Genomic DNA, 23,001 nt, shown 5'->3' with positions numbered 1-23,001 from the left:
TGTGCTAGAGGCATAGGCCTGTGATCATAGGCCTGGTGATTGATTGGCTTTGGAGATGCAGCTATTAATAGCTGCTTGGGAGCTGTGCCTGCCCAGGGGGGGCTGTCCCCAGGGGGCTTCTCTGATTCCTTAGGGAGCTGAACTCTTCTCTGGAGGGGACCCCTCAGGCCAGCATCTGGAGCCAATTTCCTGCACATTCCTTTGGGCTCTTGCTGGGGAGTAGGCGTGGCCTTGGCCTTAGGGGTGAAGGAAGTGGATGGCCTAACTCTCTGTGCTGCCTCCTGTCTCATTCTCCCTGCAGAGCCTCCAAAGTTTTGATAACCTAGGGACGTCTCCTCTTCCTTTTCTCTCTGCCCATTGAGCAGGAGCCAAGGGCTGGGTGGACTCACTTCTATCTGGCCCTGCTTTAGGCCGCACCCGCTTCCTCCATGCTTGGCCCCTTGTCTGCTAATTCCGGGCTCTGAGTATCCTGGAGATCCTCCTACTGAGCATCCTCCACCTACACTGCAGACTCCCCAGACCTTGTCATGGAACTTGTCCACCTGTGGAGGCATCTCTCTCTCCCCGTCCTCCTCCTTTGCCCAGGCTTACCTCAGTTTTGACCCCATTCTTAATGCTCTGTCCTTGGGCACGTGTAATTTTGGTGACAGTTATTGAGCTGTAGTTCACATGCCACATGACTCACCCGTGTAAAGTGTACCATTTGATGTTGTATTTGTGTTCACCAGCGTCACATCAGTAGTAGGACGTTTTAGTCATCTCATAAAGAAACTTGTCCCTTTAGCTGTCCCTCCCTGGTTCTCCCAAACCCCCGGCCCTAAGCAACTACTAATCTACTTTCTGTGTCTTTTTGTATTTGCTTTTTTAGAAAAAATGGTGCTGGGGATTGAATCCAGGGCTTTGAGGTTGTGAGGCAAGTGCCCTGCTGCTGGGCTGTACCCACCCTTCCCTGTACTTGCTTGTTTATACCTTTAACAGAACACTTCTAATGCCATCTTTGTGAGACTTCAGGAGAAAAGGGATAGAATTCATTCCGCTTGTTTTGTAGCCAGTCCTCGCCACGTTTCAAATATTAACATAGAGGAGACATCCTACTGAGCTCTGTGACGAGTGTGTGTCGGCCTTAGCAGTGTGGGTTTGGACTGGTTTGGACGTGGGCTCCAGGTGTCAAGTGGCAGAGTGAGTTAGGCAGGGTGGGCTGAGATCCCAGCCCTTTCTTGGATAGTGGTCAACTGTGAAGACATATCCCAAGAGTCAGAGAAAAACACTGAGATAATGTGTTTTGAGAATTGATGAAATTTTGCTTCCTTTTAAGAGCAAATGCTGCATCTTTTCTACTTGTGAACTCCAGGTGACTCTCCTAATGACCTATCCCCAGAGTAGATCAGGAGGCCTGTCCTCCTTCGAAGCTGAGGTGCAGTGTGCTGGGAGGCTGTGCTGCCCTCTGCAGAGTGCCCAGGAACCTGCCTCCTCCTCTTCCTTCAAACTTCGTCACCTTAGAACTTCTTCATTATCTGTTAATACAGGTTTCTTTCTTTTTTTCTACTTTGTTTAGTTAGAACTAATAAAGAAAAGAAGAAAATAGTATTTTAAGGTTTGTGTGCTCAGCGCTTTCTGTATGTTTTCATATGCACAGTATTCCTGCTCCCTGTGATAGGGTTGTTATTAGTTCCTGTTTTAAAGATGAGAAAATTTGAGTCTCTCCTTTCAGAAGCTGAGGAATGGGTTCTGCACACTGGAGAGGGGTGTGTGTGTGTGTGTGTGTGGGCACACAATGTCAGGGAGAAGCTTGAATCAAGAAGGAAGGGCGGGGCTGTCGAGAACACACCCAGGCCTGCAATGTGGGCAGTGGGCAGGGGTCAGATGGAACAGGGTGTTGGGTGGGAGGCCAAGGAGTTTAGATGTAGTTTGGAAAGAGATTTAAGTAATTTTAACAGGGGGAACGATAAAATTTAAAAGAGTGTTTGGGAAGATGAATCTGTCAGTTCTAATGAGAGAGTGGAGAAATGGAGTAGCCTGTTATTTGTCCAGGCATAAGACACGTTGCGTGAGAGAGAAGTGACGTGGTTTCTAAAAAGGATGTGTGTAAACCACGTTGCCAAAGGAGCGTGCACAGGGCCTGGCGAGAAAGAATAATAGGTGAAACTCTAGTTTGAGGAATTAATAGTGTAGAAAAAGAGGAGTCTGATTTTGAGGAATAGATGATGGATTCCTCTTAAATTTATTTGAAAGGATTGTGAGGTATCTGATTATAAATCCCCTTCACCCAGGTAGCTCAAGAAAATACAGAGCTATGGTCTAACTTCTGAAGGAGAGTGACTAGTATATCATGTGGGGTGTTTAGCAAATATGTTTTTAGAAAACTGAAGTCCAAGCATTGTAGAGTGTGTGCATTTATTAAATTGCCTGTTAGAAGTTTTAAAGAAATTTTCAGCCTACCTTGAGGTCAGATCAAATAATTTTTTTTCTTTTTCTATGTGTCTTTCCTTAATAATAAATAGGTAGAAGTTTTGCTTTTGCTATTTTATAGACTCTTCATATAAAAAATAAATATCTATTCTTAAGATGAAATTCTCTTGTATGTATTTCACCATAGTTAAAAAAACGTAAATGTATATATTGTTCTCTTTTCCTGTGTGTTGGCTGTTAATGTAAATATATTGGCTTTGTGGTATATGTGAATTTTCATACTTGATTTCATGAGTGGTTGGGAAACTATACTGTACATAAGTTATTTAAAGGGAAACAGTAGTTCCCATTTATGGCTGTTAGCTTTTGGAATCATAAGACCTGGTTATGTTTCTGTGGAAGAACAGGCTGGCCTGGTCAGGACATGCTGAGGGATGGTAAAGGGGACAGAGTCCATTTCTTTCCATGAGACCTTTAGGAAGGCCCTGTCTTGCTTTTTAAAATTGTTAGTTCTGTATGTTAGGTTATCAGTGACTCCATTGTCAGGTGGTCTATCTGCTATTGGTCCACAAGATAAGCCAGGTAAATAATTTATCACCTCTGGCCACAGACTGGGGCTGGGAAGCCATGGAAGATCAGCTTTGATCAGCTCCAACACTGTGTGCTGAAAGCATGGAAAATACACTTTCGAAAATTCTAATTCTAATGAACTCTAATTTAGAAGTTGCTAAGTCATTTTGTTTAGTCAGTGACTGACCTTGAGGCAGTGTATTGGTAAGAGGATAAAATAGAAACTTAATCATCCCATGTCTGAGCTGTTATTTAGCACATTAGGAGTGATTTCTCTCTGTCTGGCCCCTTTGCAGTGGAAGGGTTGGGGCTCATAGCTTCTGCTCCCTGCACCACCTTGCATGTTCATACCCCTGTTGACTATCGTGCTCTCCACCTTGTTTTATAAGGCCAGAGTCCACCTTGTTTTATAAAGCGTGATTCAGGGATCCCGAGTTTTTACTTAATGTCCTGTTCTGGCCCAGGGGCCACCCAGAACATCATGCTGCATTTAGCCAAGGTGTCTCCCTCGGCTGCCCTTGACTCTGGCAGCTTGCTGTGCCCCTTGGCCTCCTTTGCTGTGACCTTGGCAGTTTTGAGGAGGACGGGTGGGGATTTTTCAGGCTCCCCCTGAGGAGTGATCTGACGTTTAGCTGGGCACTGTGTTTCTGGAAGGAGAGCTCAGAAGTGACGTGCTTGTTCTTTTGACATCAAGGGGACGTACCGTCAAGCGTGACTTACCATGGTGCTCTTGTCCCTGGTCACCAGGCAAGGTAGAGTGGATAGGTCTCTCTGCTGTTACTTTTGTTGTCCCTTTCCATTTTGCATTCTTTGGAAGAAGGTCACTTAAGAGGTGGGGAATTGCTTTTATTTCCTTAAGGGTGGGGGATAGTTTTTTTTCTTTCTTTGAGATTCTTTCCCCCCGTGCTGGGGTTGAACCATGGGCCCCAGTGTGCTGGCAAGCATGGCAGGGGGGGCGGGGTGTTCATAAATTGTTGGAATTCTGCACAGGAGATTTGTGTACTTTTCCCCATTTATCTACTTACTTATCATTTATATCAATATGGACCTGTGGCTATTTATTTTATATTTTGAGTTGTAATTATTCCTGCTTTATTTATTTTACCACTCATGATTTCAGCTTTCCACTGGCTTCTGTATCCCTTTGACACGACCCATCTGTGTAGTTCTTACATTTTGGGAGGTGAGTTTTACTTTCTGGCATTGCAAGATGCTCCAAAATCTTCTGATGTATTTTTCCCCTGGTCCTAGAGTCAGCCATTGCTCCAAGGAATGGGGCGGTGTTAGAAGCGACTCATCTTGGGGCCAAGATGGCTTCCTAAGTTATCTGCGCCAGGATTCACCTTTCCTGGCCTCACTTTTTCCTATCTAATCTTCCTATAAGATTGCTCAGCTTTGAGCTGGGTGTGGTGGTGCATGCCTGTAATCCTAGCTGCCCAGAGACTGAGGCAGGAGGATCGCAAATTCCAGGCCAGCCTCTGGGCCACGGGTTTGATTATGACGAGGTTCCCTCTACATACCCTGTGTGTATTGATACCCTCATTGTTTGGGTTGAAAATTTTGGGATGCAAAACAGCCAGGGAGCCTTTAGTGTTGGAGTGGAGTTGCGCTGCAGGGCCCTGTGCCCTCCCACCTGCTGCTGTGTGTTGGTAGTTAGTTGGTAGTTATTGCCCCACAATAAAAAAATTAAAAAGAGGGATGGGAATGTTGCTTAGGGATAGAGTGCCCCTGGGTTCAATTCCTAGTACTGCAAAATAATAAAAAGAAACAGAGATACAAAGAAAGGCAGGCAGGCAGGCAGGCAGGCAGGCTTGCCCAGTTTCAATTTTAATAGTTGTCAAATTTAGAACGCCAGACTAATAACAAAAATATTATTACTCAGATAAGGAATTAGCTGTTTGTTTAATGTGGTCTGGATTCCAGTGTTGATACTCTATAGAAACCTGGCTATAAAGATAGAATTTGGGCGATAGTATTTTTGCTTTGTAATCTTGTGTCTTTTATTACAGTTTTCTAAGAATTTTACAGATTCATGAGTTAGTTAAAAATTCAGGAAAGTTATATTTTGAGTATCTGGTTTTGTCAAGACAAAAATAAATAATTTAAATAACATGGTCCCAGGAAGTAGTACCTTTGTGGTATTCCCAGTTGAAGGTGCAGCTGCACTGTGTAGGATGTCCAGGATTGGCAGAGAGTTCCACGAAGGAGGCTAATGAAAGTCTGGACAGGTGGCACAGTGCAGACTCACATCTTGAGGATGTCGTCTGTTCTCTGTTTGCCCTTTATAGGAAACCCTTTCTGAGAACTTCTTTCTCACTGCTAAGTGAATAAACTGTAAACTAAAAATAATATACTCTTTTTCTCAAAACAGATCGTTATGTTTTTTCTTTTTCTGCTCCTCATGCTACAGTCACTATTGATTAATTTTTTAATTAGTTGAGACCTTCAACTCAGTTTCTACAAATCCTCGGCTGCTTTGGGCAGCACTCCTGGTGGGGTCCTGACACCTGTAGAAGGAGGACTCTCAGGGCTCGCCTTGCTGACCTCCCACCCGGCATAGAGGGGAGACCCCTGCTTCCTGCACCACAGAGGAGCTGGGGGTCTTTCAGATGTGACGGCTGCTCCTGGGACGTTTTATGAACTGGGCAGTGCCACAGAGGTGTCTGTGATGGAGTTGTGGCTTGGGGGCTCAGGTGAGCATGTCGCGTGCGATCAAGCCTCCTGTCTGAGCAGCTCTTCTGCCTGCCTCCCTGTTTCTGATCTGGGGGGGTCATTTGTTTGCAGCCCCTGGTTCTGGATTTGACAAGGCTGACCCCCTCTGACCCTCGTTCTGTACTCCTTAGCTGAGGGTTCCCAGCTGTCAGCCAAGTAGGTCTGTCTATGCTCGATTGATGGAAAGGGAAGGGAATGCTTGAAATTCTCTGACTCCTGGTTCCTTGTGATTTGAATTCTGTGCTTAATGTTCTGTGCCACAGGTTTGATTATGATGAGATTCCCTCTACATACCCCTGTGTGTGTTGGTACCCTCATTGTTTAGGTGGAAAATTTGGGGATGCAAAACAGCCAGGGATCCTTTAGTGTTAGAGTGGAGTTGCGCTGGAGGCCCTGTGCCCTCCCACCTGCTGCTGTGTGTTGGCAGTTAGGAGCTTAATGTTTGTTCCCTTTTCCTGGGTTTGTCCTTAGACACTGACTTAACTCTCCGGAGCTGCAGAGAAGCAAATAGGAAATTCATGTTCTTTCATTGCTTCGTTCAGTATTCATCGAACAAATAGTTCTATTATTACTAGTAAGCAAACCACAGGGGAAAAGGTATTAACTTTCTAATAATGTGGAAATTGAAGTATTGTAAAGCATCATTTGGTTGCCTTTGACATTAGCTAATAGGTATTTAAGAGTTAGGGGACAAGATACACTAAAAACTGTAATAATGCATAACTGGTAGTAGTAAAAACGTTTGTATCCTTTGGCAGACTATGTTGACATCTGTGTTCAGAGCAGGAAAGATGACCTGTTGGTTGATCAAAATTGGAAAACTATTGACATTTCAGTTTAGAGATTTATGGTTTTCATTAGCACAGTAGAGTCTATAAAGGAAATCTGCCTAACTTAGAAAAATCTAGCATTGGTTATATGTATTTCTGTCTTGTCTCTGTTCAAAACTTGGTAACACACTACAGAACCAGTATCAGAGTTGAAAGGATGCCTGAGGAGTTTTATTGTTTCATAGAGAAGGCGATTGTCATGGGCAAAACATGGTCAGGGTTTGGAGGAGGAGCAGGTTGTAGGAACAGCAGGGCTGCGTTGAAGTTTGGCATCCTGTTGGGAGAGCCAGGCAGAATATCATACTGGCTGTTGGCTGGATGGCCCTTAAGGGTGAACCTGGTGAGTGCAGAAACCTGGGCATTCTAGGAATGCACCGTGGGAGTTGTTGAGATTGCCGTTGAATAAAGGTAGATGACCAAGTCTGAAGGGACTCTTGAAGGGTGAGAAGCAGAAGTTCCCAGTAAATTAGAGAAGCCAAGCAGGCCCTTGGCAGTGCCCTGATGTCCGCAAGAGGAAAGGACGACCGGAAAATGAAATTCTGCAGAAAAGTCACGGGCAACAAGAACAGGGACAAGGGAACAAAGATTGGGAATGGATTGCTTTTGGAGTCTTTTTTTGGCGGGTAATCATGGGGATTGAACCCAGGGCCTTGCACATGTAGGGCAAGTGCTCTACCATGAGCTGCATCCCAGCCCTGCTGGAGTGTTTTCTAACTGTGAGAAACTTGCTTTGTTTCATAGTAGCCCTTGCTGTAGGTTGAGTATCCCTTATTTGAAATTGTTGGCATCAGAAGTATTTCAGATTTTGGAGTTTTCAGGTTTTTGGGATATTCCCCTAGACTTTGCTGGTTGAGCATCCCTAATTTGAAAATTCAAAGCGCTCTGAAAAGCAAAACTTTTTAGTACCTTCATGATGTTCAAAAAACTTGTAATTTGGGAGCATTTCAGGTTTTAAATTTCCAGATTGGGGATGCCTAACCTTGTTTAGTGACAGTGTGCCCTTTCATTTGTACCTGTGAGGAGGGGATGCTCAGAGGTGAGGGGACTGCCTTGGGCTCCTGGCTAGCAGTAGTGAGTAGTGCAGCAAGAATTCATTTCCAGGCCTGTCTTCTTTCTCTTATATCACAAAGCCTGTGTTTTCCTTTTTAACTTTTTATCTTGAAATAATTTTTACTTATAAAAAAGTTGCAAAAATAGTATAGAGTTTTCATGTACTGTTTACTCAACTTTCCTTTAGGTTAATGTTTTGCATTAATTATAAACACACTTATCAAAAGTAAAAAACAAAAAGTTGGTTCAATATTGCTAATGAGACTAGAGCCTTTATTCAGATTTCAGCAGTCTTTGTTGTTGTTGTTGTTAACTAATCAGAGGACAGTATTTGTTCCTTTCCTCTTTGGCCTTACGGTGTATGATTTGGTTCTTGTTAAAGTTGGTCTTTTGTTTTGGTCTTCCCCTTCCATTCTTAGTTGATTTTTAAACATTTTAATATTTTGTTTCTATTTTTGGCAGTACTTGGGATTCAACTCGGGGGCCCTCTGCCACTGAGCCACATTCCTAGTCCTTTTTATTTGAGACAGGATCTTGCTAAGTTGCTGAGGCTGGACTTGAACTTGTGATCCTCCTACCTCAGCCTCCCAAGTAGCTGAGATTGCAGGTGTGGGCCACAGCATCTGGCAATATTTACATATAAAATATATGTATCCCTTCCCACAGGTACCTTAAAATTCTCAGGGTTTTGACAGGTACATAGAAGTATGTCTCTATCGCCAAATTTGTAATAAAGAATAGTTCCATCGTTCCCCAGATTCTCCCCTGAGTCCTCCTGAATTTTGACAGTGGTTTCCAGAGAGTGGATTGCCGAGGTCTGGGAAGGCACTGGGAAGTGAGGATTTGTCCCAGTGCTTGGAAACTTGAGCAGTGGAGGCACATGAATGGGGACAGAAGCACCCAGGGTCCCTTGGGTAAGGCTGGGGAGCCTCCATGCCAGCAGGCAGAAGTGATACGTGTGACTCAGAGTGGAAGGGCGGTGACCAATGGAGGACTGTGAAGAAAGGCCCTGGGCAGCCTTGTGACTGTTTTCTTTACATTAACTGCAGAAAAATAAACAGAGGTGGAGTCCAGGAGGGAAAATTGGAAAGAGCCACTCTCCCCTTGCAGAGTGGGCGTTCATAAGAAAGGCAAGAGGGGGAAATTTCAGTGCCTATTGACATTGCGGCCTGACCACAGGAGGGTAGATGCAGAGACTTGCACAGTCAGGCCTCAAGAGGTCTTTCTCAGGAGCTTCCCTTAACAATTGGAAAAGGCAAAGAAGCCAGTTTTCACTGAGTTTTTGAGCCAGGAATCCTGGGAGTAAGGGGAGCAAGCTGAGCTTCTGGGGAGGACCGAGGTTTGCGGCATCTTTGCCCATGTGGATGGCAAGTTCCTTTAGCTGCTTCTGCAGGGCTGAGGGAAAATGGATAGGGTGGACGCTGTGTGTAGACCCTTGAAGGGAAAGTGTAGAATACTGTAAGCAAGGGCCCTAGCTAGGTTTATTTCTATATTTCCCAAGACCATGCCCTGATTAATGGCATTAGTGAGCAGCTTCATGTTTATATTTTCAGAAGTAGTTTGAATGTTCACATCTGTTGTACTTCAAATCAGAAATATTGTTAGCTGAAGAAGAAAACATATTGTCTTGGCCAAATATCAATTTGTAGATTCGTAATTGATATCAGAATTAATGAAGCCAGTATATATATCTATCTATCCTGGATAATAGCAACTATATTTGACAGAATTGTGTTAACAGGTGTACAGAATTAACCAAATGTGTAGTCTGTTCTCACTTGTGTATAATAAACTCTGCTGTTGCAGTGTCACCCCAGAGTAGGCTGTTTAGAAAATGAAGTTCTGCCTTCAACTTGGCTTTGCCATCTGACCCCCCACCAGTGCTGCAAGGGGAGAGGATCGAGAGGACTCAGTGTTCCTATATGTCACCTGTCTTCTCTGTGGCTGAAAGTAACTTAGACCTGTATGTGCTCTGGCCTATGGTTGAGAGTTACTCAGGGTTTGAATTTTTAAGAGATCACATAGCTCCTTTTATTATTGCTTATTTTCCCTCAAACTCTATGCACTTAAGTATTCACATATGTATGCATGTGTATGGTTTTCTAAAATTGGGGTATCTTCACATTTTGAGGCCCAGTGTGTCCCCCCGCAACTTCCTCTACTGAGGAAGCCAGCGATCCTTCACGGCTGCTCCAGAGGTGCAGATGATTAGTTTTGTTTTTTAACTTAGCCATTGCTGTTCCTAAACAGTGAAGAAGCATGAGGCTGACTGCATGACTGGACTGAGTGGGTGCTGGGAATGGAATTGTAGGGAGGAAGTTTTTTTTTTTTTTTTTTTTTTTTGATAAGCAGTTCAGATTGGAGGGGGATAAAAGCAGAAGGTCAGTGGGTCGAAGAACTGTACTGTGGAAGGTCCTGAAACTCCTCCAGGTGGAAGAGATTGGGAATGGAGGAAGAGCTGGAGTTTGGCTCGTGGGCTGTGGGAGAAGCTAGAATGTGATGTAGGCAGCCAGAGGAAGCCCATCCCTGTGTGCTCCCTTGAAGACTGGGGATGCTTGCTTCATTTGCCACAAGGAACAAATTAAATTTGAAACATTGCATAATGTAAAATAAACATGTGTTATAAGAACATTTTATATTTGAAAGAAGGATAAGAAGGATATAAGAACATGCATTAGATCCATTAATCTGTTAAATTATTTCTTTAAAAAATTCAATGGCATTAAAAAAAAAATTACAATGACCAGATTGTCTAGAATAGCAACAGGAAACCCCAAAAGAGAATGACATATCTAGTTGTTTAATGGGATGTTTGTAGAATACTGTCAAGATAGTCATTAGACTCATTTGTTTTTCTTTAAATAGGACTATTATGATTTAGAGTTTTATTGATTTTCATTAAGGGGAATGCTAGTTTCTTCTTTTAAATGGGGCATCTCATGTTTTCACTGGTCGGATTAACCTCTCTGTGTCTTGGAGGTAGAGCTGGGGATGGTTAGGCCCGTATCTCCCCTGTGGGAATCATTGTAGTCAGGACTCAGTGGTTTTAACACTGACTTCTCTGGTTGGAAATTGGGAAGCCACCCATCCTCTTTTATTACTGAGAAGAACACTATTTTTTATTGAACATTTTTTTTAATTGCAAAGGATAAGAAGTATATAATTAAGTAGTAAGTAGGTTTTCCTCAATTTTTTCTCGACTTGATAAATTTTGGTTTCTGTCAACAAAGGTGAAATATCTTTCTGTAATTTTAAGAAACTTTGGTAGGAAAGGAAGTGTTTTGTCCATCTGTCTTACAGGATGGAATGCAGCAGCCATGTGACAGACTTCAGTTCTTTTGATTTCCTTTTTTGTAAATGGGCCTAGTATTTTTTTCCTCCAGATACTTTCAGTGTCTTTGGTGGGAAAGGACGTTATACATTAAGCACAATTGCTGTTAGTGAATTATTAGTTATTGATATGGGGTTTGGTTTAAATTAAAACACCATTGATAACCTTTGAAAGAAGATATATTTTGTAGGGTGTAAATGAAATGAAAGTCATAGTTACACTAAGCAAAGATTATTGTGTTTGGAAATCAAACTGTCAAGTGAAAGGGAATCTAAAACAAGGGTGCTTGCTCTATATTATCTTTTAAAAGAAAAAAAATGAAGTTTATTTTTGTAATGTTTTTAAGAACAAGAATCTATTTTTAAGATGGTAGTACTGGGGATTGGGTGGGAAAGAGGGAAACTTCCAGGTACAGTCGTTCTCTTTGTGCTCAGTATAACTGAGAAATGCAGTGGGAGTGGAGTGGGTTTCTCCCTCTACCGGGAACGTTAGCTTCTGCCTTCCAGAGTGTGGGAAGGGGAGGCAGTGACAGGCCAGTGTGCCTGTGGGTGTAGAAGTGGAGTGTGAAGTTACCCAACAGGGTGTTTATTACCTTGACTACATGGCACAGATGAGCCCACCTGCCGCAGTGACCTCAAGTTTCAGACCACATGACGGGCCTCCCATCGGCCACTCACTCATGATGCCTCTTGAGCTTGTGGTGAGGCTTCCTTCAGGGGAAGATGACAGCTGCTTCACTTTATTTATTCATTTATTTATTTATGGTGCCAGGGATTGAACTCAGGGGCACTCAACCACTGAGCCGCATCTCCCACCCTATTTTGTATTGTATTTAGAGACAGGGTCTCACTGAGTTGCTTAGCACTTTGCCGTTGCTGAGGCTGGCTTTGAACTCGAGATCCCCTGCCTCAGTCTCCTGAGCTGGTGAGATTATAGGCATGTGCCACTGCGCTCTGCTGGTTCATATTTTTTAATCTGGTAATTCACTTTCACATCTTCAGGGCGCCCCACTATTTTACCCTGGGCTTTCTCATACCTTGCAAGGAAAAAGGAAGGTAAACTTTGGGTGGAGTTAAGAAATGGGAGGCCGGGCACACTCAGTCCCGATGGAGGAGCATCTTCTGAGTGCCTCGTTGACCCCTGGGCTTTGCAGGCCAGTCACCCATGCATATACCCTGCTGGGTGGATAGCAAAGGATGTGCTGATGTGGGTGCAAGAAGTCAGCCCAGACTGAAGGGTCTAACGCTGCAGCCTGTGGTTCAGCAGGAATGGAAGATGTTCAAAACCGCATTTTAATCTTGCAAGTGTTTATGGGAAAACCCACCCACATGGTGACCTTTTGTCATTTCTTGTGGTGGTATGTCCTGGTTCTCATGACTAGCAGATATTTGGATTATCTTTTCCATCATTTTGTACCTGAACTGACCGTGCTTTGGTAGGAACAGTGTGATGTGTTTTGCTTACCAAATCACAAAGACATGGTTAGTGACAAAAGTCCCATGCAGCTGTAAGGATAGGCTAGGGGGACTTAGGCAGGGCCCAGTTACCACTAGGGTCGTCTGGGAGCTGGGTAAAGATTCACTTTCCCACCCTGGTACTGGGGCAGGGAGTGAGTCGTGATTCTTTATAAGTTTTCAAAATATGGTGGCCTATAACCTAGGGCCTTGTGGTTGGTAAAGACAGCCTGCAAGGCGGCTCTGCTTAGGCAGCTTATTGTGGGCATTCAATTCACAACAGCAGAGTGAGGCTTAAAAGTGAGAGTGGTGGCATTCAAGGGCTATTCATACGTGGGTGGATTCCTGTGTGGATATAGGATCTGACAGATGGATTTTTTATTCCCCACATTTTGCAGTTTAAATGTTTAGTTACATTTTCCTCCTGGGTATGACTTCTCATGGATATTTTCACATCAGTAAAATATTAATATTTTCTTTTATAAGCATCTTTTTAAAAAATATTTATTTTTTAGTTGTAGTTGGATACAATACCTTCATTTTATTTATTTTTATGTGGTGCTGAGGATTGAACCCAGGGCCTTGCATGTGCTAGCGAAGTGCTCTACTGCTGAGCCACAGCCCCAGCCCCTTCTAAGCATCTTTTATCTTAGTAGTGGTTTGATGCTGGGGGTATATATATTTCCCAGTCTGACGAGTAGGCAGAGAATAGTGAACAGTTTGCTTCAAGCTAAGCAAACCACTGGGAGAAAATTATACCGAGATTTCTCCAGCTCTGTGTGGCTGAGATGTGTGAATGGAAGGCGATTAATACTTCAGGTATGTATTTCATCCTCAACGGGTTTGTGTTCCCAGAGAGAGTTGTGCATTTGTGGTTTATCAGTTTTCACAGGGATGCATATTCAGGGCCAGATCCCTGACCCCTGTGTTGCTAGTTTCACCAGGAATGCTCCATCTTTTTTACAGATTGTACAAGAAATAAAAGCACAAGGAAAATGTGGAAGACAGCATCCCGGGAGCCACTGAATAGGTTAGAGGAGGAATAGCGTAGTAAATCCTGGAGAGCTGGAATGTGTGCACCTGATTAGGCTCATTCTTCCTTTGCAGTTGCCTGTGTCAGTGGTAATCCTCCTCCCTTACAACTTTGTCGCTTGTTCAATGCCTCTTTCTCTCCACCTGCCCTTCTTTTGGTACTGGGGATTGAACTCAGGGGCCACATCCCCAGCCCTATTTTATATGTTATTTAGTGACAGGGTTTCGTGAGTTGCTTAATGCCTTGCTGTTGCTGAAGCTGGCTGTGAACTCACAATCTCCTGCCTCGGCCTCCTGAGCAGCTGGGATTACTGGTGTGAGGCCATAGCGCTCCGCTCTTCCTTTCCTTTTAATCTCTTCTCCCGACCCTTTTCTCTTTCTCTCCCTTTCCTATCTTCCATTCTCCTTTCTTCTTTCCTTTTTCCTTTCCTTCTCTTTCTGGTTGCTTGCCTCCAATGCAGAAAGAAGGACCAAGTCCAAGGAGATTCTGCTGCTTCCTGAGGGTCTCAGCCCTAGTGACAAAGCTGGGCCCACACCTGTTCTTCTGTTATAAATCCAGCCTCTGGCCTTGACTTAGACCCAGTAATGCTCTGTGTGGGTAGTGTACAGAGGAGTGGCACATTGTCCTCAGGCAGTTTACAGGCCAGGGGGTGAGAAGAGACAAGCACACACATGCTGGAGGACATGCCAGGAAATAATAGAATCTGAAGATGAGCAGTATGGGGTTCAGAGAGCAGAATGATCTCTCCTGAAGTGGAAATTGTATCTGATCCTTACTATCACTTGTCTTCTGCAGGTGGGATGAAGGGCCCCCTGCGAAGACCCCAAGTACTGCATGTATTTTTCCCTTTCATCTTTGGTAATGGCTGTGACTGTCCATTTTCCTAAAACTAACTATCCTTCCATCCAGGAGTGCTTCTTTGATTGATTCATTCATTCATTGATTCATTCACTTATTTATTTGATACGAGGAATTGAACCCAGAGTCACTTAACCCCTGAACTACATCCAAGTCCTTTGCATTTCTTATTTTGATATCAGATCTCACTAAGCTGCTTGGGGCTTTTCTAAGTTGCTGAGGCTGGTCTGGAACTCGGTATCCTTTTGCCATAGCGCCCCCGCCCCCCCAGCCACTGGGATTGTAAGCATGCACCACTGTACCTGACCAGGACTATTTCTCTTTTAACATAATAGGGAAAATTAGGGTTAAATAAATATGGATGGAATCAGCTCCTTAGGGGTTTTTAAAAAAGTTCCATGTGGAACTTAGTAGTGGATATCCTGTGGTGGGTTTGAGTGCCCATTTCTTTCTTCTGATGGATGAATATTGAAATTTATAATTGGTTTTTTGATCATAATCTATTTGCTTTATTATAGTATTCCAAGTCTGATGGTGACTATAATACTGATAATTTTGCTGTGGAATTAAATGCTTTCAAGTTCAAAATATGTTTGGAAGTCAGTGTGTATGAAAACGGTGTGATAAATTCAGTTATACGTGACAGCTTTTTAGTTGCTACACCAGACCCGCCTTTCTGACCTATGCAGTGTTGACTGGCTGACTTTTCCTGAGATAGGAGTCACACTGGTGATATCAGATAGCATTTTAGAGAGGTTACTTTTGAAACTGTAAATATGGATCTTGTACATATTCTCTGAATGTTACACCAAGTGCCTTTGCCAACTTGTGCTTCCTTGGTGATCATCAGTGTGTTGGTATAAACCCCACAGGGAGAGTGACCTCACCAGTTGATGGAATTCTTTTGTCTTCCTTTAACAGAACATCTGATCAAATTCATGACCATGGGGGATATGAAGACCCCAGACTTTGATGACCTCCTGGCAGCATTTGACATCCCAGATATGGTCGATCCCAAAGCAGCTATTGAGTCTGGACACGATGACCACGAAAGCCACATCAAGCAGAATGCCCATGGGGACGAGGACTCTCACACGCCATCCTCTTCCGACGTGGGTGTCAGCGTGATTGTTAAGAATGTTCGCAACATCGACTCCTCGGAGGGCCCCGAGAAGGACGGACACAACCCCACAGGCAATGGCTTGCATAACGGGTTTCTCACTGCGTCCTCTCTGGACAGTTACAGTAAAGATGGAGCGAAGTCCTTGAAAGGGGACGCACCTGCCTCCGAGGGGACTCTGAAAGACTCCACGTTCAGCCAGTTCAGCCCCATCTCAAGTGCTGAAGAGTTTGATGACGACGAGAAAATTGAGGTGGACGACCCCCCTGATAAGGAGGATGTGCGTTCAGGTTTCAGACCGAATGTGCTGGCGGGGTCCGTACCCCAGCAGGACTACGACAAGCTGAAGGCTCTTGCAGGGGAAAACTCCAGCAAAACTGGAATCTCTACTTCAGGCAGCGTAGAAAAAAACAAAGTTAAGAGAGAAACAGAAACCAACTCCATAAATCTGAGTGTTTATGAACCTTTTAAAGTCAGAAAAGTGGAGGATAAGTTGAAGGAGAATTCGGAAAAGGTGCTTGAGAACAGGGTCCTGGATGGGAAGCTGAGCTCCGAGAAGAGTGACGTGAGCCTTGCTGGTGTCGCCCTGCCTAAGACCAAGTCTTCCTCCAAGCTCTCCTCGTGCATAGCAGCCATCGCAGCCCTGAGCGCCAAGAAGGCGGCCTCGGACTGCAGCAAAGAGCCAGTGGCCAACTCCAGGGAACCCTCTCCGTTACCAAAAGACACGCATGATAGCCCGAGGGCCGCCGACAAGTCTCCCGAATCCCAGAGTCTTATTGATGGCACCAAGAAAGCCTCCCTAAAGCCACCGGACAGTCCCCGGAGCGTGTCCAGTGAGAACAGCAGCAAAGGCTCCCCATCCTCCCCCGCAGGACCCACACCTGCCATCCCCAAGGTCCGCATCAAAACCATCAAGACGTCTTCCGGCGAGATCAAGAGAACTGTGACCAGGGTGTTGCCGGAAGTCGATCTCGACTCTGTGAAGAAGCCTTCTGAGCAGACAGCATCCGTGATGGCCTCTGTGACGTCCCTCCTCTCATCTCCAGCATCTGCTGCTGTCCTTTCCTCCCCGCCCAGGGCGCCTCTCCAGTCAGCTGTTGTTACCAATGCAGTTTCCCCTGCAGAGCTGACCCCTAAACAGGTCACCATCAAGCCTGTGGCCACTGCTTTCCTCCCTGTGTCTGCTGTCAAGACAGCAGGGTCCCAGGTCATCAATTTGAAGCTCGCTAATAACACCACGGTGAAAGCCACAGTCATATCTGCTGCCTCTGTTCAGAGTGCCAGCAGCGCCATCATTAAAGCCGCCAACGCCATCCAGCAGCAAACTGTCGTGGTCCCGGCATCCAGCCTGGCCAACGCCAAACTCGTGCCAAAGACTGTGCACCTTGCCAACCTTAACCTTCTGCCTCAGGGTGCCCAGGCCACCTCTGAACTCCGCCAAGTGCTAACCAAACCTCAGCAACAAATAAAGCAGGCAATAATCAATGCAGCGGCCTCACAACCACCCAAAAAGGTGTCTCGGGTCCAGGTGGTGTCGTCCTTGCAGAGTTCTGTGGTGGAAGCTTTCAACAAGGTGCTGAGCAGTGTCAATCCAGTCCCAGTTTACATCCCAAACCTCAGTCCTCCCGCCAATGCAGGGATCACGTTACCGACGCGTGGGTACAAGTGCTTGGAGTGTGGGGACTCCTTTGCACTGGAAAAGAGCCTGACCCAGCACTACGACAGGCGTAGTGTGCGCATCGAAGTAACGTGCAACCATTGTACAAAGAACCTTGTTTTTTACAACAAATGCAGCCTCCTTTCCCATGCTCGTGGGCATAAGGAGAAAGGAGTGGTAATGCAGTGCTCCCATTTAATTTTAAAGCCAGTCCCAGCAGATCAAATGATAGTTTCTCCGTCTAGCAATACTCCCGCTTCATCCTCCACTCCGCAGAGTTCTGTGGGAGCTGGCACACACACTGTAACAAAAATCCAGTCTGGCATAACTGGGACCGTCATATCCGCTCCTTCAAGCACACCCATCACCCCAGCTATGCCCCTAGATGAAGACCCCTCCAAACTCTGTAGACACAGTCTCAAATGTTTGGAGTGTAACGAAGTCTTCCAGGACGAGACGTCGCTGGCCACACATTTCCAGCAGGCTGCAGATACGAGTGGACAAGTAGAGTATCATTTAAATTTTGGTGTTTCAGTGATGGGTCTGTAGCTGTGAGTGCTCAATAAGATGGCTTGATTTTAGGGGTGGTAGTGCAGTTACGTGGACAGGGATGCGCGCGTGTGTGTGCAGGTAAGCACTGGAGAGAGCAAGGATTGTTTCTATAGAATAGAAGCAATGTTGTACCATAAAGATGGTTCTTTTAGCTAGATAAAAAGTGTATGTGATGGCTTAGTTACGGTAGTTAGGTTTAAGTAATTGGTCATTGGAATATATGTTGGGAGTCTGGATTTAGCTATAAAATCATACTGTCATCCCATTGTGTTAAGTGATCAAGTTGGGATATGTAATCAGTTCCTGAGTTACTAGTGACAATTTTGGAATTTAAAAATTACTTGTTATTATTTATAATACTGAAATGGCTTTCATAAACATACCCAATGCATACGTACTTTTATGGCATGTCTACTTAAGAAGGTTCAACAGTATGTTCTGTAATGTTCTTTACTACAGTGAGTGGAAGCCACAAATGACAAAACACATCACTGTGTACATGGGATACCTTTGTGTGTGTTTGCAGCTTTTGTGATTTTGTAGTGAAGTACAGATCCATGTTGGTAAAATATCTTTCACAGTGGACCTCATCTTTTATCTCTGTCACTTGCTTCTCTCTCTGAGACAACTTTTAGTTAAATGTTAAATGTTTAACAAATACACCTACTATTCGAAAATAATTTCACATGCTGAAATACTTTCCAGCTAGAGAAATGTATGATACTGGCCAAATCAGCAAATGAGTGGAATTTGAGGGGGGAGGGGTGCCATTTTGAGCTAATACTCTGCCTGTCTTTATGGAGATCCAGCGGGGAGGTGGTCTTTCTCCGATATCTTGTTCATCAGGAGGCATGTGCTGTGGTCTGGTAGTTTTGGCGATTGGTTCTTCAAGGGCAACTACTGGGTTGTTATTTGTAGGATTTAGAATTTGGGGAACAAAGATCAAGAATGCCTCAGTATTTTTCCAGTGATTTTCAGTTTAGTGGCAACAGATGCAATGAGAGTTTTGACAGTGTTCCTGCGGGTTTGCATGTTGAATGTGTCCCTGGCTCCGACTGTCGAGTGGGTCAGAAGAGAAGCAGCTCTGTAGTCAGGAGTGATTGCTGGAACTTAGTGGATCCTAGCGATGATGCTTGGGTTCTATCTGGATGCCCCCTTATCTTATTGCCCTTTCATCAAAAGGGTAGTATTTGTTTTCATCTTAAAAGAATGCAGTAAAAGAAGCCAAGGAAAACCTCAAAGCCGTTTGTTTACAGTGTTTGTCCCAAGCCCTGTTTCTGGTTAGTGGGCTCCCTGCTGGCCTTGGAGGGTTCCCACAGGTCCCTAGTTTTCAGGTCCTCAGTTTGGCACTGCCCTCAGATGTGGCTGTTTTTTCTGGGACCCCCCTCTTCTCCAGGAACATGGAAGGACATGGGCAAAGTTGCAGACATTTTCCTTGGTCTTGTATTCCCCCGTTCCTGTTCTCTATTGACCCGTTAGGCTCGGCATTAAGCTGGGATCAAAAGGGTATGTCTCTCTCCTGTGTGTGGTTGCTTTGCTGTCATTTTTGTATTTTGCTGGGACAGGTAAAACATGTAGGTCCCCTATGTCACCTGGAATCCTAAGGAATAAGTAACTGCCTTACTCTGTTTTAACTCTAAGGTTAGGTAAACATCAAGTAAAATATGGACCATCATTCCATTTCCTTTCTCCAGTTAAGCCTGCCTAAGTCACCCCCTCAGCACTCCCAAGAAGAGGATTTACAGGTAGTGAGCTTCATCCGACTGTATAGCCAGGCCTGAAGGGCGGGAGACAGAAGTGCCCCTGTCACCTTCTTCTGGTGTTTGGTGCCCCACCACTCACTGTAGTCATGGCCCCGAAGACCCCCACAACCTCTTGTTTGCCTCAGACACGGCTGTGGTTCTCACGTGGACGGACGGGGAGTCTGGTTCTGCCTCAGCAGCCCGGGCTGCACCAGCTCTGCGTGGAGCGGCTGCTTCTCCTTCTGCACTCGCAGTTAGACTTGCCTGGGAGGCAAGCTGGAAATGCTGGCTTCGTAATGCGGGAGCTAGGGCCTCCTCACCCTTGCTGCCACCAGGTGTGACAATGGGCAAGCGTGGTAGCGGGCGGTAGGGCTGCAGTAAGACAGAAAGACCAGATGAATGGGGATCAGTCCATAGTCCGTCTTTCCAGTCTGCTCATCACATGACCCTTGGCCAATTTACAGTCTGTGAACTTAAACTTAGTTGGGAAAAAAATCTTCCTATAGAAATATTTCCTTTCTGATGGGTGCGGGTATAGCTCAATGATGGAGTGCTTGCCTAGCACCTGTGAGGCACTGGGTTCAATCCTCAGCACCACATAAAATCAATAAATAAAATAAAGGTGTTGTGTCTATCTACAACTCAACAAAATTAAAAAAAAAAAAAAGAAAGAAAAAGAAAAAGAAAATTTCCTGAGATTGGCACTTAGAATACTTTTGTCTTCTCACAGAATTTAGGAGATGAGTGGCATCTCCAGGACCCTAACCTTGGCCGAGCCCCTTCTTTGCGGGGTTGCCTCCTATGTCTGTGAATTTGAAATGTTGCCTCCCATCTTCCATTGACCTCCCTGCTCTTGGTAACTTATTGGTGAATTGAGAGACTCAGGGCTCCCTATCCACATTTGTAAGGACTTCCCCATAGCCTCACTGCAGCTGCCCTTTGAGGTAGGGCCCCTATGGAGCAAAGCCTTGTTCCCACAGCTCATGGCTCTTGGGAGATCTGCCTGGAGGCAGCGTTCCCTCAGTCTGCACACTCCTCTCAGAGAACCATCCATAGTAGTTTCCTGAACTGGCCTGGCCACCTCTGTTACGGTTCTGAGGGTTGGAAGGGGTTGACCGTGGGTCCTGGCTAGACCAGTAAGACCACCACCCTTCGTTGGCGCCTTTCAGCCTGAGTTAACAGGCCTGGAGAAAGGGGTACTAGTTCACTGGCAACAGGCATCTTTCTCCCTTCTTTCCTTTTTATTTTGAGATATTTTAGATACATGGAATCATTAATATAGAGAGGGCTCATGTACCCTTCATCAGGTTCCCCTGCTGGTAACATCTCACAGAGCTGTAGAACAGTATCACAACAGGAGGTGGACACTGATGAGTCAAGAAATGGAACCGTTTCATCACCGTAAGAGTTACTCCAGTTGCCACCCCAACCTTAATGCCTAGTGATCACTATTTGTTTCATTTCTGTATTTTGTCATTTTAGAAATGTCATATAGATGGAACCATATGAGTATACAACTCTCTTTTCCCTCAGCACAATTCCCTGGAGATTCATCCAGCTTGTTGCCTGTATCAGTCCAGATGCTCCTTGACTTATGATGGGGTTATGTTCTCCATAAACCTATCATATGTTGAAAATATCGCATAAGTCAAAAATGTACACAATTCTCCTGATCTGCCTAACATCCTAGCTTAGCAGCAGGGTGCTGTAGAGGGTTTCCTTTTGTGATAGCATGGCTAACTGTTAGCTGTGACACGTTGGCCACCACTGCCAGCGTATTGAGAGAATATCAGACTGTGTGTGTGTGTGTGTGTGTGTGTGTGTGTGTGTGTGTGTATCCTGGGAAAAGATAAAAAGATTCAAAACTCCCTGGTATGGCTCTATTGAATATGTATCGCTTTTAGACATCAAAAAAATCATACATCAAACCATTGCAAGTTGGGGACCCTCCGCCATTTCTCCCTTTTTATTGCTGTGTGGTATGTATTATGAGGTTGTACCAGTTTGTTTACATAATCAATCACTCTTTGAAGAACACTTGCATTGTTTCCAGTTTGGGGTTCTTATGAACACAGCTGCTGTGAACATTTGTGTGCAGGTTTTTGTGTGAACATAGGTTTTTATTTTTCTGGGGTAAATGCCCAGGGTTGTAATTACTGGCGTGTATGGTAGTGGCCATTAGATTACATATTATTATTATTATTATTATTATTATTTGCGGTGCTGAGGATTGAACCCAGGGCCTTGTGCATGTGAGGCAAGCACTCTACCAACTGAGCTACATCCATAATCCAGATCACATTAGATTTTTAAGAAACTGTTTTTCAGAGTGGCTATTCCCGTAAACTGTGTGAATCATCCCATTCTCTGCATCTTTGCCAGCATTTGATATGGTACCATTTTAAATTTTATTTTTGCTCATCTAGTAGGTATATAGTGTTATTTCATTGTGGATTTGGTTCCCCATTGACTGATGATGGTAAATGTCTTTTTATGGGTTTGCCATATATCCTATTATGTGAAATCTCTTCATATCTTTTGACTATTTTCTAATTAGATTTTTTTTAAAACTAGGTTTATGAGTTCTTCTTCTTCTTTTTTTTTTTTTTTTTGTACTGGGATGCTTAACCACTTGGCTATATCTCCAGCCCTTTTTTGTATTTTATTTAGAGACAGGGTCTTGCTGAGTTCCTAAGTGCCTCACTAAGTTGCTGAGACTGGCTTTGAACTTGTGATCCTCCTGCCTCAGCCTCCTGAGCCACTAGAATTATAGGCGTATGCCACCACACCTGGCATGAGTTCTTGATAAAGTCCAGATATTAGTCCTTAGTTGAATATGTGGTTGTAAGTCTTTTCTCCCAGTTGGTAGCATATCTCCTTACCCTCCTAACAAGTCCATGGCCAAGCCAAAAAAAAAAAAAAAATTATGATGAGGCTCAGTTTGTCAATTTTCCCTTTTATCTTTTATGGCTTATGCTCTTGGTGCCAAGAACTCAAGATCCTGAAGAATTTCTAAATCCTGAAGAATTTCTCCTGGGCTTCTAAAGGGTTTTAGTTTTGTGTTTTACATTAAGCCTGCTGGAGTTAATTTTCGCATACGATGTAAACTTAGCAAGTTTCTTTTTCTGCTCTTTCATGTCTACTTCCTCCAACACCATTTATTGAAAAGGCTCTCTCCTCCAGTGAACTACCTGTGTGCCTTTGGCAGGTGCAAGGGGTTTGTCAGTCAGGTGTGCTTGTGTCGGGTGGTCTCTGGCTTTTTTGTTCTGCCCAGCCTACATATGTCTGCCGTCTAGCACTGCCACCAGCCCTGAGCGCTATGACCAAGTGATAGCTTCACACCCAGTAGACTTTGTTCTTTCTCAGAATTATATCAGCTGTTCTCATTTTTTTGCCTTTCCATATTAGTTTTAGAATAATCTTGGCTATGTCTTCCAAAATCTTTCTGTCTTGCTGGGATTTAGACAGGACTTGCATTAAACTTTTATGTCAATTTGGGAGAGAAACAATTTTCATTGTGTTAACTTTTTCAGTCTGTGAATTCAGGCTGTCCATTTATTTAGCTCTTTTTTGTTTATTTTGGTTATATAAATTCTGTTCATGTTCTCTTGGTTTCCTTTTCCTCCTTTTTTAAAAAAATTTGCTATGCTGGGGATAGTACCCAGGGTCCTATGTATGCTTGG

At 44.3% G+C, this 23,001-nt stretch overlaps 1 protein-coding gene across 10 annotated transcripts in view; it reads left to right on the top strand.

Moving 5' to 3' along the window:
• Znf532 (zinc finger protein 532) overlaps positions 1-23,001 on the top strand; it is a 105,610-nt gene that overhangs the window by 29,601 nt on the left and 53,008 nt on the right. For all 10 annotated transcript variants that reach the window (XM_026393184.2, XM_026393176.2, XM_026393182.2 and 7 more), the window contains one exon: positions 15,169-17,528. In XM_026393184.2, the coding sequence (XP_026248969.2) occupies positions 15,186-17,528 (2,343 nt within the window). In that variant the 5' untranslated portion in view covers positions 15,169-15,185. The remainder of the gene's footprint in view (positions 1-15,168; positions 17,529-23,001) is intronic.

Source organism: Urocitellus parryii, chromosome 13 (assembly GCF_045843805.1).
Source record: "Urocitellus parryii isolate mUroPar1 chromosome 13, mUroPar1.hap1, whole genome shotgun sequence".
Lineage (NCBI taxonomy): Eukaryota > Metazoa > Chordata > Mammalia > Rodentia > Sciuridae > Urocitellus > Urocitellus parryii.
Note: the sequence above shows the minus strand (reverse complement) of the source record. Positions and strands in the feature narration are given on the sequence as shown.